This window comes from Crassostrea angulata, chromosome 2 (genome assembly GCF_025612915.1).
Source record: "Crassostrea angulata isolate pt1a10 chromosome 2, ASM2561291v2, whole genome shotgun sequence".
Taxonomy (NCBI): domain Eukaryota; kingdom Metazoa; phylum Mollusca; class Bivalvia; order Ostreida; family Ostreidae; genus Magallana; species Magallana angulata.
In genome coordinates this window covers 25,387,958-25,409,335 of record NC_069112.1, presented here as the reverse complement: position 1 = coordinate 25,409,335, position 21,378 = coordinate 25,387,958, and the positions used below count along the sequence as shown (strand labels likewise).

At 31.8% G+C, this 21,378-nt stretch overlaps 2 protein-coding genes across 2 annotated transcripts; both read right to left on the bottom strand.

Annotated features, from left to right (window-relative positions):
• Positions 1-4,708: 4,708 nt before the first annotated feature.
• LOC128171807 (uncharacterized) lies at positions 4,709-11,779 on the bottom strand. Its single transcript, XM_052837593.1, has 10 exons — positions 11,648-11,779; positions 10,454-10,687; positions 10,042-10,302; positions 8,533-8,799; positions 8,081-8,374; positions 7,342-7,641; positions 6,649-6,945; positions 5,738-5,857; positions 5,191-5,379; positions 4,709-5,018 (listed from the first exon to the last, which is right to left on the bottom strand). The coding sequence occupies exons 1-10, from the start codon at positions 11,703-11,705 to the stop codon at positions 4,843-4,845; spliced, it is 2,196 nt and encodes a 731-aa protein (XP_052693553.1). The 5' UTR covers positions 11,706-11,779; the 3' UTR covers positions 4,709-4,842.
• Positions 11,780-13,426: 1,647 nt separating this feature from the next.
• LOC128171812 (D-beta-hydroxybutyrate dehydrogenase-like) lies at positions 13,427-20,546 on the bottom strand. Its single transcript, XM_052837599.1, has 9 exons — positions 20,490-20,546; positions 19,908-20,070; positions 19,699-19,808; positions 19,341-19,463; positions 18,914-19,017; positions 16,534-16,606; positions 14,274-14,335; positions 14,030-14,080; positions 13,427-13,521 (listed from the first exon to the last, which is right to left on the bottom strand). Exons 2-9 carry the CDS (start codon positions 20,063-20,065, stop codon positions 13,429-13,431), a joined length of 774 nt encoding a protein of 257 aa, XP_052693559.1. The 5' UTR covers positions 20,066-20,070; positions 20,490-20,546; the 3' UTR covers positions 13,427-13,428.
• Positions 20,547-21,378: the final 832 nt, after the last annotated feature.

The following is a 21,378-nucleotide window of genomic DNA, read 5'->3' as shown; positions in this document are numbered from 1 at the left end:
AATTGATTTATTGAAATAATATTGAATAAAAAATAAATAATGTTCACAAGATAAGTAGTTTCTACCGAATTGCTGGTTACAGTGGTGGCAACGTTATTGTTGACAAACGACACGCACGTTTCTGATACACGAACGATCACGCACGATACACGAACGATCACGCACGATACACGAACGATCACGCGCGATACACGGACGATCACTAACTTACTGAATGTTCACGATACACGAACAAAAACGATAAAACACGCAACCGAACGATTCTACACCATTAAACACGCACAATCAAAATTAATTTTTAAGATTAGAATTAAGAAAACGTATTGCTTTAATTTGTATTGTTTTATGTTTGTGTTTTATTAAAAAGCGGCATGTACAGTAGCAATGCACTGTCTTATATCTTACGAGTAAACAATTTACACATCCATACAAAAAAAAATATATGATTCAAACACAAATTAATTTTTTTGGTCTCCATAACGAATAATTACTTAAGTGTAAATGAAATGAAGATAATGCATTAACTATACGAAATTATTTACATACGGGTTGACTGTTTATGTAATCCAGTTCCCATACGTACGATTTGATTATGCGGGATAGAGGTAAATTTGTCACCTTGTTCCATAGAATTTCGATTTACCACATTGAATATTTTCATTATTTACAGTACATAATTTTTTCTAAATTTTAAAGCATCTATAAAAAAAATTTTTCCAGACAAATATTCAGATATGAATGCGTATCGTATTTTCATTTGAAAGAAAAACGTTGGGGATAATCGTTTAGTTTAAAACGGGGAGTGGGTAAGCTTGACTGCTTTCATCCAACGTGCCGCTATTGTTAATATAATTAAAATTATGTGTCAAGACACAGTGGATGCTTGATAGAGGCTGACTATAACATTATGCAAAACTAACTCGACCGAACAAAGGATTGAATGAGCTGTGGAAATACTTGATAAATGTATTTAACCATGAAAGAGAGAATGAATGTTAACAACTGTTTATGTTCTTCTATGGAAAAAAGTTTAAAATTCACATTGTTTTACAAAAACTACTTGTCGTTGTTTTAAGAAAAAATCCTGACGTTCCGTAAAAAAAGTTACAAAACGAAAAAACCGCACGATCACGCACGAACACGCACGATAAAAAACGCAAACTATTTTTCCTGATACACGCACGATCCCGCACGTTACACGAACGATCACCCACGTTACACGAACTATTTAACACGATTGGCTTGTCAACAATAACGTTGTTACCACTGTAATTATTAAACAGACTATAGATATGTACATATTGTCTTCTTTTCTCCAGCTATTCAGATAACATTTAAAAAAAACTCCGGAATGCGTGTATTCCATTTGTAATGTGGGTATGTGCGAGATAATACGATATCTCTAACGATATTTCAAAAAATTGCTTAATTTACCTTACTTAATAAAACTAAAATATATTATATTTAAATTTGTAAAGTACTGGTTTATCGGGATCAAAGAGAATTAAAAGAAAATAGTTTCGTTCTGTTAATTTTCATTCTCTCGATTACTTCATATTGAAGGTTTAATGGGTTTTTTTGCGGAGAGGAACATCATAAAACACGTTTAACAATTTAAGAACAAAGTAAAATGAAACAATAATTGTTGTTACTATTAGTAAAATTGTTTGATACAGGTAGAATTCCTTGTGGTCACTCTATTCACGGATGACCCACCGGTCTATACATGTACCTGTGTATTCTGTGTGTTCAAGGGTAGAGTGGATTTCCTGTCAGTGCGATGGTTTCACATCTTTGTGTAAAACAATTGGGACTAAAGTTAAAACAGTCTACTTTGACAGTCATAAAAACTTCAAGATGGGGGGGGGGGGGTGGGGGCTACGAAAAACGTTATTAGCAACTGTTACAACATATTTTAGCACCTTTATTTATAATCGACACACATAAAATGATAATATCATGTAGTATTTTCAGAGTAAAGAAAAATTTTCATTTTATGTCGTTGATCGTAAGGTAAACGTTCACCGTGAAGCATGTGCTTGTCACGGACTATAGTATAACATTTACTGTCTTGAGCATCGAGAGACCAAGCCGTAAGACGTGCTACTTCTTGATATGGATTTAAAAATATTAAGAGTCGGAAATGTTTAAAAAATAAGTATTTTCTTTTTTTAGTTTTTATCTTATCCTACATGTAGATTATATTAAGAAAATGATTAAAATAAAATGTCTTCGAAATAATACCTTTATCCACCGTTACATGAAAATTGTTACGGGTGCATATAACTGTTTAATTAAAATTTCTTAAAAATTAATAGAGAGTTTTGAAAACGTGCATTTAATACATAATCATTTAATGTGAAATGAAGCAATTCATTAGACATTACCAGTAAATAATGATTCTTAATATAAGGTGGCCGTCTTATTGTCTAATAGCGTATGGTAAAAATCTCCGATCACCCTGTTCAACGGTAGGTCACACCGCCGCGGTTAAAACATGGCTGCAGCGATGACCGGGATGATTTAACCGCGGGGGGAGCGTGATTAAAAACGAGATCCGTGTTGACGGTACTGTATCTTGACAAGTCAACATTATCACGTAACGATACAACAGAATCTAAAGTAGAGTGTGGCTGAGATTTGACTTAAAGATAATAGCAATACATTGAAAAGCAAAGGTAAATATAACTGGCTTACCTGGGGATTAAGAAACGAATGTGTTTAACTAGTAAATGTTCTATGTGTCACTGAACCCATACAGCCTTGACCGAATTGAAAAGAACGAGACCATAAATGCATGCTCTGATTCCGAAGTTAGACATTATCGCTATACGTGTTAAATAACTTGTATAATGTATCCTGTTTATAACAAATAGAAGGCGCATTTAAAGGGGCATGGTCACAATTTTGGTCAAATATTATTTTTTCGATTTTAATGTTTATAATGGTTCAGTAAGGCATTTTTAATTGGCAACCAAAATTTGAGTGTCATTTGTTGAGATATAAGCGAGTTTCAGAGCTTACAATTCCTCGCTATGTAAACAAAGCTTTTGTTTACATTTTGAATGTTGAAGTGAAAATTTCAGTTTTATACCTAAAATGAATGAGTTTATGGTTAGGAACTGTTTATTTATGCTTAAAAAGAATAAGAATATAGACAAATCATCTTGAAAAGATTTTTTAATTGGTATATTGAACCTATGTAAACAAAAACAGGACACGAGCCTTGTTTACATGACGAAGAATTCTGAGGCCTGTATCTTGCTTAAAACTCATCGACGGGCACCCAAATTTCATTTGATCATTAGAAATGCATTTATAGCGCATTGCAAATGACAAAAACAGAAAAACAAAATTTGACCAAAATCCTGACCATGCCCCTTTAAGGGTTTATTAGATAACGAAATACCGATACACTTATCTGTAAGCGTTAATGGAAAAATTTATCTCACGGCCTGATTTCACAAACGAAACACCGACACACTAATCAGTGAACATATTCTTTAAGAATAGCTAAAATGATCATCTGGTTTTTTTTAAACTTGAATATAATCCGCTCAAATTCTCATATTTTTTGTCTTTTGTTAAATTCGGTATGTTGATACATCAGTGAAGTGATCAACCCCTTTAATTTAGCATTTCTCTCTTAAATACGCTTTTATAATTCAAACATAGATGTTAACAGTAAAAACCCGCAATATCACGAAGACATACGCAAATAAGGTAAAACTCCTGTCTGAAATTATGTTACACCTAGATGTGATACGGATAACACTTGACAAAAAACGATAAAAAAAACAACTTAAAACTTTTTTTTCATTTGGAAAAAGTTGTGCAAGTCTACATACATACATTTATATGCAGCAAAAACCTGAAGCACTTTTAAAAATTTATTTTTTGGCATTCATTGTAAATGAGCATTCAAATCTAAAGCGCAAGTAGCAGGTATATAAAATACAAGTTGAAATATGAGCCAAATCTTACAATGCATAAAATGAATCTGCTTGTGCCAGTTATCCAACTCAGATGCCTTTAAACGTGACTGGGGAAAAATACCCCTCAATATTTGTTGCGTTACGTTTTTATTTACAAAGGTCCACTTAATTGTACCTTATGACTGTTAGAATCATTATTCATATACCTGACTAAAACCGTACAGTGTGACTGTTAAACGGTGTCTCACATATATTTCTAAACATTAATATTTCGACGAGAATATATATACACACTGAATATTAATTTATGTATGCCGTCGAACCGATAACATATCTGCTTGAGAAGAAAACAAATATCCCATTGCATTAACGTGCGGCATTAAAAACATCTGCATGAACGGATATGGGACAAACAATATGTATAAGTACAAATTAACATCAATAGAAAAATGTGTGAAAATTTAAATTATCATTCAATGGCTAAAATGTGGGACGTTAAATGCACACTGTCCCAAAAATACACCGTGACCATTTTTTTTTTTTTGGTCTGAAAAACATAGATTAAATCAGTAAATGCAAACCGAGCAACCTCTACATTTATTTTGTTCAGTAAATTGGACTAAAATTGACTTTAATATTACTTAACTATTACAATATATGTACAATATGTATACCCACAATAACCGATTGTTCGGAATTATGATCCGTATTCTGGATCCCTACATTATATACTAAAAGTATGTAATACAAACTCGGCGAACACATTTTACAATTGTATGGCATAGAGGTAAGGCGGTAAACAAATAAACAATTTGTGCTCTTCGATTGTGTTGACACAAATTACCTTCATACTGCAATCTTTTATTTTAATCGAAAATCTAACATGGAAAGTTCATTTAATGTTCGTCTAGGTGGATGGAAGTTTTTCATATTCATCCTTTTCTTTACAACTGTTGGGTGTCTCTGTAGCGCAGTAATAGATGCGACCCTCAAGCTCATATGCGCATGTACCTGCTTCTGATGTATTCTCATGAAATGAGAATACGTCATGGGAATGCTTCATTTCACTTCCTTCATGAAACACTAACGAGAAAGTAGAAAAAAAAAACAGTCTGAATATTTTAAACAAATCAGCACAAATATTTTGAGTCATTTTGACAGCTTCCGGAACTATTAGCACTTTTTTACTCGTTTGTATCACAATAGTTACAATATATAATCATCACCAAATTAAAATTAAACATGTATATTTTACCGGAAAGATATGAACTATTTTCAAGAGTGTCAATGGTTTCGTAGTTGCACTCAGTAACGCCACGACCGGGTATTAGTGTATATCTCTGAAAGGATTGTGTCCCGTTTTGCATTGGTCCTGTCTCCTGTTCCGTTGAAATAACACACGTCTTCCGATTGTGATGTCGATGTCTCCTTTTGTATTTCCTTCCTTTATTTTGACAATTTTTATCATTGAAAGTACAATTTTAGATAGATAGCTAGATAGATGGATAGATAGATAGATAGATAGATAGATAGATAGATAGATAGATAGATAGATAGATAGATAGATAGATAGATAGATAGATAAATAGATGAAAGGGTGTATGAATATGTACCATTTTTTTTACTTATTTATTATAAAAACTATGATTTGGAAAAAAATTGCAGTAATATTCAATATAGCATGTAACTTTCATTATCTATACTTCTTAAAGCACAATATTATTTTTAATGCATCCTATAAACAAATATTTGAATTTTGTTTCGATGTTCAATGAAGTCTAAGCTTGCAATATTTATTTTACCGATGTAGCAGAGAGTGGATATGAAGCAGAACAATAATATGGTTCCTCCAAGAGCAAAGGTAACAAGTGTCAACAACGGCAAAGTCGATAAGTAGGCCATTAAACCGGAACTAATAGACTCTAGAATAGACAACATTATCATAATATAGCATAAACCCCTTTATAAAACATCAAAACAATATTTAGGAACCCGTCTGATAAAATACGGTTTTGGAATGTTTATGACATATAAATTTATTAAATTCAGTCAAAGATATAATATTCACAAGTGGACGTGTCGTTGTTTTTAAAATTAAACAAGTTTATATCCTGTTTTCATAATTATATATGTCGACATCTAAATTGGGCACTTAACATTATGTTCAATATCAAAATAAAATGTACTTGACCGTTTATTTCCATGTGTTTACATCCTATATCTATTGTTTTTATTTAATCATTGAAAAGTAATTGGAAAATATGTGTTATGAGGCATTTTTTATTTAATTATAAAAGTTATGGATATCCAAACAAGTATAAGCTTGAAACCCAAAAAAAACAAGAATCGTTTTCCATCATATGCTTTCATATCCATTATTTTGTGATATGCCAAAGAAGACAAGGGTGATTTGTTATTTTTAACTTTTTTTTTTATTGGTAGCAGATGCTGTATAATTTTTTTTCTACCAAGTGTTACCATTGTATAATTTATACTTTTGGCAATTTTTAATATATGCTATTTTTCAACACAATCTGTTTTAAGTTTTATATTTGCAAAAAAACATAGCAGAGTAGACTCATGTAGAATTTGGGAGATGCAATATAAAGAGAATAGTATATATATATATATATATATATATATATATATATATATATATATATATATATATATATATATATATATATATATATATATATATATATAAGTTTACCTTTGTTTTCTATTATAATAGTTTGAATTTCTTCCCCTTCGAAAAAGAGTTTATAATATCCAAAAGAGGATTCATTAATGATATGAATCTCAGTGTGAATCCAAAACTGGTATGGTTCATCCCCTTGGCTAATTGTTGAGGCAGTGTCAAGTTTAAATTGTTCCCCCCTGGGTCCAAACCAAGTGGCGTCTTTTGGCTTTGGGTACGAGATCAGCGGAGCTTTTAAAACAACATACCCGTCGATGTTTTCTTGATAATGCAGAGGAAACGATTTATTAACGTCTAACCTTGGAGAGCCTTGAAAAAATAATTCCTCAAAAAAAATAAAACTGTGTTTAAGTTACGGTCAAAATGCAATTACAAGTTGTCAAGTTATATGAAAGATACCGAGCACACATTGTTTGAAAACGTTTGTTTTAGAAGTAAAGGATATATTTCAAGCAATTCCTTTCTTTCTTTTGTTCTCTCTTTTTTTTCCTTTCTTTCTGATTCGTTATAAACATAAATTATAAGCAATATCTAGTGTATTTTGATACCAATATGATCATCTATTCAGTGTTTAACATATAATCAAAACAAAGCCATTGCTTTTGTCTACATGCATCTTGCTTAGAATTTTACGACTTTGCTATGCATGAACCGGAGATAACTATTTTGTATGCCAAACTGCCAGGAAGATGAATTATTACTTACATTCTACGAACAGATGAATTGAACTTGCGGTATGATTGAGTTGGTCATTATAAGCATCACAAGTATACTCTTGCGTGTGTTCACACTTCAGTTTATGATAACTATACACAGATTCAGCTTTTTTCCTTGGTAACCATGAAATGTCTCCTTTCTCATCATTACTGGTGATATAAACCTTGGGCTTTGGATTGCCTGCACACGAACATTGAATTACAGCAGACGCTCCCTCCTTGGCTTGGATGATATTTTCTGTGATTATGTTCCCGTTTATGATTCCGAGAATGGTCGGTTTAGCAAGATCTTTAAGTAAAATCAAATGCTTCATTGATTCAAAGAAAACGAGATATATTTAATTATTTTGGTAAAAATATTAATAACAACGTTTTGGTTGGATGGAAGTTTTCCAGGTCAAAAAGTTTTTAATTAAAAGATGGGTGTAAAGGATCTGGTTTGTGTCAAATAACAATACAATGTATATATGAAAAAAGGAAGAGTTTTTTATGGCAGTTATTGTTATTAAATTATCGTATTTGTTTTATATAACCCAGTAACAATATTTTACCTTTTGACTTTTAAAATGAGGTAAAATTATTTAAGATTCAACCATAACGTCAGGCAGATTGATATGTTTTTGACGTTAGTCTAACATGACGTAGGCAACATGCTTTATACGATATAAAATGTTTTTTAGCCAATCAGAAAGCGCGTTACAACCAGAATTGAATTATAACACTCTTACACTGTACATCTATGTTAATTTCCGTTGAGACTGTATTTAAACCACGACTGTTTTTGTAATCACTAATTGTCACACACTGGTATTTCAGAGGTTCCGTGCTATTAACAGTCTGTCGTGGTAAATTTGCTGTTGATATAACTTCATCGATTGTCCCGTCCAAATTCACTTTTCTCCATTGGAATGTACAAGGCGGATTGCAGTCTGCCATGCAGGATACAGGTCCAAAGCTTGCACCATTATGCAACTTAACACTTGTGTAGAAATCGGGAGTCATCGTCACAGCTTCCGGACCATCTGTATACATTAATAATGTACAAGATTTTAAATGAAATAAACCAATGTTTAAAAAAACAAATGATTTATGGAGTAAAAGTGAGTTTCAAGAATATACGTTTTTGGCATTTGATTAATGACTTTTTGTCCTGGTGTTGGTACATTAATTATTTACTTACACAGAGGTTGAATGTAAGCAATGTCACTTATTGATGTCAACTGCTCTCTAGCCTGGCATTGGACATACGTATAGGAAGTTACGTTCATGGTCAGTGTCTGGCTATCAGACTGGACGACTGTATTGTTCACCATCCACGTATAAACGATGGCGGGAAATGTTTTAAAGTAAAGTGGCCTCGACCGCGATATGCTATGACATTTGAGTATTGTTGATTGACCAATAGGTACATTTCGTATTCCTGTGATTTTTGGATTGTCTGGCAAAGCTGAAAATTAAACTGCAATAAATGTAAATGTTGAAACGAAGATAAGATTTTTAAAAAAATGAGTATTGTATACACTGGCCAAAATAATCATAAATTCAATCAAGTATTGTAGAATAATTTCAAAGCAAAAAACAAAGTGTTCACTAATTGTTTAAAGATATGTTAATGTTATGATAGTTTCATTAATATTAGTGGTCAATGTACTTCCTGGTTGAATGTAAGCAATGTCACTTATTGATGTCAACTGCTCTCTAGCCTGGCATTGGACATACGTATAGGAAGTTACGTTCATGGTCAGTGTCTGGCTATCAGACTGGACGACTGTATTGTTCACCATCCACGTATAAACGATGGCGGGAAATGTTTTAAAGTAAAGTGGCCTCGACCGCGATATGCTATGACATTTGAGTATTGTTGATTGACCAATAGGTACATTTCGTATTCCTGTGATTTTTGGATTGTCTGGCAAAGCTGAAAATTAAACTGCAATAAATGTAAATGTTGAAACGAAGATAAGATTTTTAAAAAAATGAGTATTGTATACACTGGCCAAAATAATCATAAATTCAATCAAGTATTGTAGAATAATTTCAAAGCAAAAAACAAAGTGTTCACTAATTGTTTAAAGATATGTTAATGTTATGATAGTTTCATTAATATTAGTGGTCAATGTACTTCCTGGTTCAAGTTAAAAAAAATCGGTTTGAAAAATATGTGTATTCCCGACAAATTTTCATAGAAGAACGTTTTAGGTATTGCACTTTAGGGCACCTTTCATTTTCCGGAAGCGCTGGAGTTCACAGCAATTCGTGTATAAAAATACGTTTAGTTTTACTTAATGATTTACAGACAGAAATATAGACAAAAATAAGGACTGAGAGTAGACAAATTGTTTTAATACATTTTTAAAAAAGCCTATAGTTAACTGATAGTTACTTTTTTTCCAAACATATATCTGGAATTTAATCTCAAAACCCGCCAGTTATTTTTTCTCTCCATGCGATTTGAACATTTCACTCTTTTCTCCAACTTTATTTGATCCCCCCCCCCTTTTAATGTGCTTGCATGACTAAAAAACTCAAAGTGGAAATTGTTGACCTTTTTTTTTAATTTGCCAACACATATCGGAGTAAGTATCCTTTTATTAAACACAAATATGAAAATAAAATAATATAGGCACCTTTGCTTCATTTTTATATATGTAATTAGTAAACACACAAGTACAAAGTTTATCATTTTTACCATTGACTACAAGCACGACTCCATGGTTTGTTCTACAAGACTGAACATCGTATCCTAATGCGTAGTAGCCTGCATCAGTCGCTGAAACATTTGATAAGACAAATGTAAACAACCCGGATGAGGTTGCTAAATCTTCTGCAGACACAGCGTAACGAGGTATGCTAGCACCAGAATCTGTCAGCTGACACAACGTTTTAGCTTTGGTTGGGATTGGTATGTACAGAGTCACGTTGCTTCCTTCTGTCACTTCTAACACTGATTCTGAATTTTAAAAAAATCAAAATAGTGTCTTTGGTATACGTATTTCTGATTAAATTATAATTTTACAATGTCATTTTTCTACGTTTCAAGTTAAGCTTATTGAGGTATTTTCAATAACGAACAAAATGAAATGAAAACATAGCGCACTTACGATGAAAAGTCATCCTACTTTCGACGTATGTATAGCGAATCGTGGCACGAACAAGGACCTTGACAATATTGTAGTTAAGGATATCATTAAGGACGAATTTATTATCATAAACTCTCGTGAATCCCAAGTGACGTCCGTCACACGTCACGCTTACGTCATGGTATTTGGATTCATGTGACCATGTGAACATCATATCTCCATTCATAAAATGGGATTTTATCTCAAATGATTGTCCTGTAAAAGTTTTAAATTGAATTAAATTTGTATTTTGTTGTTGGTTTTTAGCGCTTTTTTTTCCATTATGTTGGAAACAAAATTTAAAAAAACACGTTTTTTTTTCAATTGTTTAATACGTTTACAAATATATATATATATATATAATTGTATTTGTTGATTAAATGACATTTACAAGTTATTTACCATTTTGAATTTAAGTCTTTTTAATCTAATAAATATTAATGTCACCATTGCACAAAATATATACAATTTGTTTAGGAACTCATAAATAAAAAAAAGTTTGTTTTTCAATTAAACACTGGAACAAAAATAACTGAAATTATAATTATAAACTGAAGAGCAAAAGACTGTAATGTAAGAATTTACCTAAAGAGAAGTTATGATAAACACGTTCATTTCGAACAGTTTTAGTTCACACCGTTCATTAAAACAGTCTTACAATCAATACATTACATACCTGTTTTATCAAATGACAGGGAGCTATTTAGATATTTAATTTTATAAGACTGGAACAGTCATTCTTTTAAAATGTTGATCTATCGCAAAGGGTATCAACAAAAACAATATGTAGCAAAGGGATTTCTCTCATTGCTAAAATGAAATTGATTATATTGCTGTTAATGATATAGACCAACACTAGCCTATAGATTCAATTGTTTTGTTAACTCAAGAATTAAAAAAAATCAAAACGATGTTTAAATAATATTCAAAACTACAGTATATAGCCTAGACTTCTTTGATTCAGTCGAAACTTTATTTATAAAGAAAATAATTTCAAAGTAGTTAACCTTTTAACAGAGCGATTTTATTTTTTTTGATAACTCAATATTTACAACAAGCAGTTTAAGTATATATGCATATTAATTTGATTAAATGCAGTTTCAACTTCTTTTAATACAGATATGATGAATAAGTATTTAACTTTTAAAAAAATTATCAGTAAATATAAAAAGTTACCTTTTGATCTTTCTAGTAGAACAAGTAATAGAAATATATAAAACGAAGTCGGTTTCATTTTTTCAAATATGTTGATGAACGCTGGAAATTCATTTTTTTCCTCTTAACAAATTAACACGCCTACATTTGGCGGTTATTTTTAGTGATATAAAGTTCTCGGTCATTAAATACAAAACCTTATATCGTTTTTAGTAAAACAAGGAAGCACTTGCTAATTACTGACGCTTGACTGTAATACAATCCGACAAAAATAATCAGGAAATCACAGTATGATATGAAGAGCTCTTGAAATAATTGTAAAAATCAGTAATAGTTCAACTTTTATTGAAAATATATTATTAACACACACACACACACACACACACACACACACACACACACACACACACACATTCTCTCTCTCTCTCTCTCTCTCTCTCTCTATGCGTGTCTCTCTCTCTCTCTCTCTGTGCGTGTGTCTCTCTCTCTCGCTCTGTGTGTGTGTGTGTGTGTGTGTGTCTCTCTCTCTCTCTCTCTCTCTCTCTCTCTCTCTCTCTCTCTCTCTCTCTCTCTCTCTCGCGCGCGCGCGCGCGCTCCCTCTCTCTGCCAATTGAATATCCTTAAAAATGATTAAAAATGTGTTTTGATAATTTTTGATACATAACTTTTTTAACTATTATGTTCTGACAATTTTACTTACTGTTGCTTCCGCAGTTTCTAAATATTAATCATAAATTTTCCCTCATTAAGTATAGTGGAAGTTTTAATTTTCTAACTGGTATAATAAAGAATTTTTATAAATTGCATCGAATTTTTAATGTTTCTTTTGTTTCAGGCCGCTGTGAAGCCCCCATCAATAGGGATCACTGCGCCTGTCATGTTGTTTTCAGCTGGTGAGCTTAAAAACACTGCTAATTAAGCAATTTAAAAATAAACAGATCATTACAAAATTAACACATAAAATATTTTAAGGGGAATTTTTTTTTTCGGATATCCATTTTGTTTTTAATCAGACCTACTGGGAAACAAACACTTTTTTCTAATTTATTTCTTTTGTTGTGTTTTATTTTGTTTGGTTTAGTATTGAATAACATATTTTACACGAATGTACCGTTTACAGATATTAAAGGCGTAAATTGAAGAAGAAAAAATAGATTAGGAAAGATTAAATCAATAGCACTCAGCCAAGAATGAAATCTCGCCATAAAAAAATGAAAATAGACTTGTAGATAAGTAAATTGAAACGGTATAGCAACGGTTTCTGATTCAGTCACCTTGCATGACTTTAAGTATGTTACATTCAGTTGACAAAATAGTAGTTTTATCTTATTAACGGTTTATCACTAAATATAAAAACATGACTAAGATTGTGTTCAAGGTTTTCATTGAATACTAATAGTATATTTTTTAACGCAACATTTTATAATGAACATAAAATTGGAATGATACGTGTTTATGTAAGGAAATATTTTTTTTTAGGAACGAACGTGTTTTCCTCGGCATATCCAAGTATATATATTATGTACGTGAGTACAATGAATTTCCTTCTTCCTTTACCGCTCTTATTAATTAATCATGTTACATTTCAATTATGTTTTAAATGGTAGCATCATTAAAACTTTCTTTTATAATTATTATTTAACTACCCAGTAAACTGCTTCGTTGGAAGTGAAAGTCAAGATGTTTCCTTGGAAAATTAAGAGAATAGACAGTGTTTATTTGACACATTCGTAAATCATAACAATAAGGTTGTGTTTGGATTATAATAGAAGTAACTTTGACAGCCATTTTTGTTTTAGATTTTATGATGTTGTGTAGCCCCCATCCACAGGTATCGCCGTGCCTGTTATATTGTTTCCAGCAGGGGAGCAAAGGAATACAACCAAATCAGCTATCTACAATGCAAAAAAAAAGAAATAAAAAAGTATTTTGTTTGCTAAACAAGTATAGTCTGAAAAAAAGTTGTCTTAACTTTTTAAAATGCACCAGTACTTGGAATATATCTATTATTCAAAGTCAAATAAAACATTTTGTTCTAAAATGTATATAGATAGATATTATCTGCACGTATTGTACGTAGAAGCAATTTGATTGAAGTGATATTCAAAACAAAACAGATCATTTATTTACAAATAAAACCCATAAATTCTTTCACGTTTGGGTATCATTTGTAATCATACAAAATGATATTTGCTTTAAGCTTTTTGAATGTGGTAATTCATTATATAATTATAGAGAGATATATTTCTAAAGGTAACGAACACGGTTAAAAAATGGCCACGACCACCCCGCTATTTTATATATATATATATATATATATATATATATATATATATATATATATATATATATATATATATATATATATATATATATATATATATATATATAGTATATTACTACCTGGCTAGCCTCTGTGAACCGTTTTGTAGGCAGACACTGTAGATATTCCTCCTTAAAGAAATTTTATGATAACATAAATTACCTACGTAACACACATTAAGAATAATTTAACTATAAGTCAAAAATATTATTTCACCATTTAAATAGTCTCTGCTGGAAACGATCTCCAACTTACTAAGAAACAATATTCATGAAGAGGATTCATTTGATCATATCCGTCGGAAATAAATAAGGCAATTCTTACTTTTATTTCGTCAAAGCTTTTGGTAGAGGTCTTCTGAAAATCTTTTATCATCTTCGTTACAACTAAAATAAAATCAAAACACCTCTTTTTAGATTTTGTAAAACAATTCATATGGTGAAGACACAGGATGAATCTCTGCCATTCAGTCAATTAAAATGTGACTGAGAGTTAACTGAAAGAAACTGAATGGCTTAGCTGTACCATTCAGTCACCTTTCCAGACCATTCGGTTAACATTCAGTTGACTGAATGGCAGAGCTTCATCCTGTGAGATTTATGCAAGTCTCGCCACAGTATGTTTATTTATTAACTCTGCGCCTCATCGATCATTGTGACGTTACAGTAACTTTACGTCAACTTTTATTGTATGATGTTATCCTTTTCCCCAAAGCGCACTCGCGATAACGTGCAGGAAATAACATGATTTTTTATGTGAAGTGTGTCGTGGGTATTTAACCAATTCCATCGAAATATAGGTCTTTTTAGCTCGTAATTTTTTAGATCATGTAGAACTTGAATTTGAGTTAATAAAGTGTTTACTTGATAGGATTTGGATTTGTTCAATAGCTTATTCATAATTTTTCTAAACGGCACAGGTGATCCCAATTAAATTATGCGTGGGAAATGAAGTAATTCTTCCATTTCCTCATTTTTATTGCTCGTAGCGTTTAAGACCGTTCATTAGTAATAAAATAAAAGTGATTATTTATGTTGTATTTGTACTATATACTATATACATTTATTTTTCACTACGTGCTTTTTAGGTCTTAAAATTAATGTGCAAAATACATTACAGCTTTATATTTTATCCACACATAATAATAAAACAAATTGAATACATATAAATCAATTGGTCAACAATTTAGCTTGTCTTCGGCTGTTGATCACATGCTCGATCAACACTCATGCTGTGCACACAACAATAAAAGGTCACTTTCGGAACAATCATTATACTTATACACATACACATATACTTAATGTATTTTACACTACAGACGAATCAAAGTGCAAGAATCTAATTAAACAGGGTAAAACTTCAAAAACAGAACCTCTACCCCGGAAAACAATGTTTTCCTCGAATTTTACTCTTTCCCAGATAAATGTCTGCATCAACGCACGAACTGTCTATATACAACTTGCCCTTCACGATTGTGGAAACAAAGCCTTGAACGTTACGACCTTTAGTTTTCGACATTTAAAAAAATGGATATATTTGCTTGATAGTCATGATAAAATTGTTTTTCCCTGTATGCTGTAAATATATTTCTTTTAAATGTTGAAGTCTTTTTTTCTCATAATTAAATTTAACACATAAACTGAGATATAAATATGATTTATATATAATTTCCGAAATCTTTTACTTGAATTCTCTAGTGTCCACGGCAATTATTCGTCGTTCTTGTATTTAAGGTCTGCTTTGTAAACGAAGCTTAAATAAGATATGCTTAAAGTTAAGACTTTAAAATCATTAAAATTGTACTTAACATTATTTTCCGTTTAAATAAAGCTAAAGTTAATTGTACTCAAAGGTTTTTCTGGAATATTTTTGTCAAGCAAATACCCTCATTTGTTAAATTACAGCGCTTGCAATAAATTATGCGCGAAATTGATTTTTAAAAAGAATTGAGAATAAATGTGTTTCCAATAAGCATGCGTGTAATTGAATACATTTACTTTATTATATCTATTTGTCGTTTTAAGTTCTGTGTCAGTAGTACCAACATCGTGTTTATACACTTAAGAGTCTACAGAGTACCGTAAAAGATAAAAAAAATACTGTATTTCATGCGGACATTTTACTAAAAGTGAAAAATACGTACACATTTTGTGTATCCCAAACTAATGAATTTTCAATCAACCAATAAATAATAAGGTAATTATAAGCTGTCAAATAAATTTAATCGTTAATAACATTTAAAAATATTAACCTATAGTACTGCACTACAATAATAATTTCAATGTATAGTATTAAATTTTGTTTGGGGGGGGGGGTTGTCGTTTAAAATGCTTACATTGTTTCAATACGATATCAAAGCATTGTATGTATTTTAATTGTTTATATATTACAAAAAATAATACTTATTCCCTTTTTGGTTTAAATGCACGCGATGTAATATCTCATTAACATATATATAAAAAGTATCTGCTTTAGAACGATTTTTTTTATTTAGTTGTATATCAATATGTTCATAGTGCACATCTAACTTGATAATCTATGGACTCGATGTTTTATTCATGCGTAACAGGGAATGAATACTTACGAGGAGTATTAACTGTTGAAGGACAAATGGCGTTACATGTTACACCGAATTCTGCTGACTCAAGAGCCACTGCCTGATAATGAAATAAAAACATAGAATTATACTCAGTAAGTACCTTACATGTAAAACGAGATTAAAACCTGAAAAAATGACTAACAGGAGACCTTGTGGCAAAAGTTGGCAATTCAGTCACCCGTATTTAGACTCTCAAATAACTTTCAGTTGGCTTTCAGTTTAGGGAATAAGAACAGCTTATCTTCAGAAAATCAGTTGTTGTGTAAAGAATATAAACAGAATTGATTCATGATTCTTATCTTTTTAAATTTCATAGATTACAGAATAGGTCGCTCGTATAACTTTATTCTTTGGGGTCACAAAATATTTTTTTTAACTGTTTTAATAACAAATTAAATTAAAAAAATTAAAACGTTGTACATTTTAACAAAATATCGAATAATTTCAACTGAACATTAGAACTAATGAATAAAAAAAATACAATGTTACAAAGTTAATGAACGTATTAGTGGATAAATGCTTAACAGAAAAGCAACGAAATCCTATTTGGTTACTTTCTTTTTAAATCTTTTAACACGAGTTGGATAGTTAATACCGGTTCATTGATTTTTGAAAAATTGACATATCAATTTAAACCAAACCCAGATAGAATTATTATCATATTTGGTTTTAAATCGAGGATATCAGCATTTTACTTAACATTGTCCGTGATAGACGTTTATCTTTATCACGAACAGTATTAAGTAGAAATGTGTATTTTTGAGTAAAAAAGGCCACTGGATTCAATATTTTTACAGATGGGGGGGGGGACAACCAATACAATTGGGTTTTTTCATTTATTTATTATTAGTTCACCTGAGCTGAAAGCTCAAGTGAGCTATTCTGATCACATTTTGTCTGTCGTCCGTCTGTCTGTCCGTCCGTCTGTCTGTCCATCTGTCCGTTTGACCGTCTTCTGTAAACTTTTCAAATTTTCAACATCTTCTCAAGAACCATGGGACTAATTTCAACCAAACTTGGCACAAAGCATCCTTAGCCTAAGGGGATTCAAAGTTGTGAAAATTAAGGACCACGCCCTTTTGCAAAGGGAGAAAATTAGAAATTTATGAAAATTTTCGAGCAATTTTCAAAAATCTTCTTCTCATGAACCAGGAAAGCTGAAACTTGTGTGGGTAGGGTAGGGTGGGGCCACAATGGGGGGTCGAAGTTTAACATAGGAATATAAAGAGTAAATCTTTAAAATCTTCTTTTCAGAAACTAATCAGCCAGCAAAGCTGAAACTTGTGTGGAAGCATCCTGAGGTTGTGTAGATTCAAAGTTGTAAAAATCATGACCCACGGTGGTAGGGTGGGGCCACAATGGGGGGTCAGAGTTTAACATTAGAATTTATAGAGTCAATCTTTAATAATATTCTTCTCAGAAACTAATCAGCCAGGAAAGCTGAAACTTGTGTGGAAGCATCCTCGTGTAGTGTAAATTCAACGTTGTGAAAATCATGACCCACGGGGGTAGGGTGGGGCCACAATGGGGGTCGAAATTTAACATATGAATATAAAGAGTTAATCTTCAAAAATCTTCTTCTCAGAAACTAATCAGCCAGGAAAGCTGAAACTTGTGTGGAAGCATCCTCAGTAGTTAGATTCAAAGTTGTGAAAATCATGACCCCCGGGGATAGGATGGGGCCACAATGGGGATCGAAATTTTACAGAGGAATATACAGAGTATTCTTTAAAAATCTTTTTCTCATGAACCATAAGACCAGGGAAGCTGAAACTTGTGTGGAAGCATCCTCAGGTAGTGTTGATTCAATGTGGTGAAAATCATAACCCCAGAGGGTAGAATGGGGCCGCAATGGGGGGTCGAACTTTAACATAGGAATATATAGAGTAAATCTTTAAAAATCTTCTTCTCAGAAACTAATCAGATGAATCTCTATAATTGTTAAGACTGTGGCCCCAGGACAGTTCTTTGGCCTCACAAGAAGGTTCAGAGTTTGATATAGGTTTATATCCCATATATAAACTATTGTAAAGGATCTTTTTGAGAACTGTAATACTCACCATATGATATGACTATAAAATTGTTCTGTTAGAAAAGGGACTAATGATTATAAACATAAGAGTATCCAGGGGAAAAATTGATTTTATTTATACAGGATCTACATGTATTATTGTACATTGTCCAGATAGTTTGTATTATGACTCCATTTAGCTGATTTTATCATACCTATTATTTCTCAGGTGAGCGATGTTGCCCATGGGCCACTTGTTATTATTATTATTTAATTTTTTTTTTTTTTTAAATCTGTTAATGTTTGAATAATTAAGCCCATGTAGTTTAACTTAACTTCATGAATCAACTTTACCCTCGTGAGGCCAACCAATCCTGTCTTTGAGGCAACGTAGCTTGACATTGAGGGCCGGGCCACAAGTCCACAAGTGGAGGAAATGTTTATAATTCTGCCCCAACCTAAAGGATAAATTGCAGGTAGAAATATATTTTTTTTTAAAACATAACAATTTTATTTTAAATCCTACATGTAAATGTTAATAAATGATGTAAAAATCAAGTTTTTAACATAATTTATAGCATACGGCTCGGCTTATAGAATGCGTTATATTACATGTTTGTCAACTAGAAGGAGGTAGTAAAGTAAGAAACATCAGTCGCATGTGCCTCTCATTTTCTTCATACCATATGCAACCAAAAAAAAAACTCAATAGGTTATAAGTAATCATTCTGAAGAAAGGCAAATCTATATTAGGCACTTTGTTTTGAATATATTCTACTACCTTGCTCTTTCATAGAACCGAGAAACTGCTTGATAACTAGAAACGGGGCGGTCAAATTGATTCCAATATCTTCATCCCAGTCCTCGTCTGTTATATCTTCTACTTTGTCAACCGTTAATCGACCTTGAAAAGATACACAAAAGATAGAGAGATACATTTGATAGATAGATAGATGGATGGATGGATGGATGGATGGATGGATGGATGGATGGATGGATGGATGGATGGATGGATGGATAGATAGATAGATAGATAGATAGATAGATAGATAGATAGATAGATAGACAGACAGACAGACAGACAGACAGACAGACAGACAGATAGACAGATAGATAGATAGATAGATGAAAATGCATACCAGCTACGTTAACTATAATGTCAACTTTAGACTTTATTTCCAGAGAAAATTGTTTGACATTTTCTTTCTTTAAAAGGTCACATTCTAGGTAACTGATATCTTTTCTACATCTGTAAAAAAAACATAAAATGACTGGAATTTCATTAAATAAAAAATATAGAAGGTCAACAATATAAAATAGCTTACATACAGTGACTGTGCATTTTTACCCAGCTTTGATCTCATCAATGGACTGTTGAGCATTTTCCTGTTTCACTCTATCTATACCAATAACGTCACATCCGGCATTCGCTACGGTCTTTGCGATGACTGATCCAATGGCTCCAGCGAACCCGGTCACGAGCGCTGTCTTCCCTTCTAGGGCCATTTGAACTAAAAAGTTTTTGAATGTGTACTTAGAGCAAACTAAGCTGTAATTGTAATAATTTTATTTTGCTGTAAAAATAAAATGAATGATTAAATGTATCAACTGAAGTCAAATATTCTATACTTAAAAGAGATATAACACATTTTGTGCATGACGACGGTAATGTTAGTTTAATTAAATCAGATTCTATAAATAAGCTTTTTTTACTATTATTTACAAAATAAAATAAATCTTGCAATAAAAAATTAGTATGGCAAGTATGGCATCTCATATTGCTTAAGAACAACAAATTCTTAAATTTGTGTAGACATCATCCCATATTATACACGGACAACATTGTTTTAAAGCCCCTTAATATATAGGTAACGAGTATTTAATGATATAGTAATAATCGTAATAATTAAGGTTACATAAGTTTGCTTACATGAAAACTTCTTGCCTTAGTTTCGTGTGGTCTAAAACACCGTCATCTGAATTCGGCTAAACAGCAAATTGTAATGTATTTTTTTTTCATAGACCAGTGACATTTAAATGTTCTTGTTCTGATTTTATGCTTTATCATGCATACATTTCACATTCTGAGATAACATCTTTTTAAAACATGTTTAAAGGATGCTCACTCCTCCTAGGCACCTGATCCTGCCTCAGGGGTTTTCCAGAGGTCCGTGGTTGCTCTTCTGTGGACTATTGATTGAGTGACGAATTGTCCACGGATTTCCTCGGTTTATCCCGATCATGATATTTTACCCAAATTACGACATTTTTCCCGATAAATACATTTTTACCTATATGACATTGGGCGCACGGCAAATGTGATCTGCCTGCAGAGGAATCTTACTCCCCTAGTCACCTGATCCTACCTCTATCTTTTTTAGAGGTCCGTGTTGCTCTGCTTTGAATTTGTAATTCGTTTTATGGATTTTTGAGATGATTGACAGTTTGTAATTGTCATATTCCATTATATTTCCAACTCTTGACTTTCACGTAAATGAACATGTAGTCTGCTGTAAATATTTTGGTATTTTTTATTTAAAAAATTGTATTTTTCCTTTTAACTTTATTTTTTGACACCACATTTCTTAACAAAAAATGTCAGTGGGATTTTCGTTACGTTTTCTGTTTAAGAAAACGATAAATGCCAAAGGGATATAAGATAACTCCATATCAATAAAATATTTGTAAATGAATATCATGTCACTCTGCGAAAATGATTTAACAATGATCTTGCGGTAAGACCCAAGGAGAAAGTTCTAACAAACAATTATAGCTATCGTTTATTTTAGATTAGTCAAAAAATTTCCAGACATGCAAAT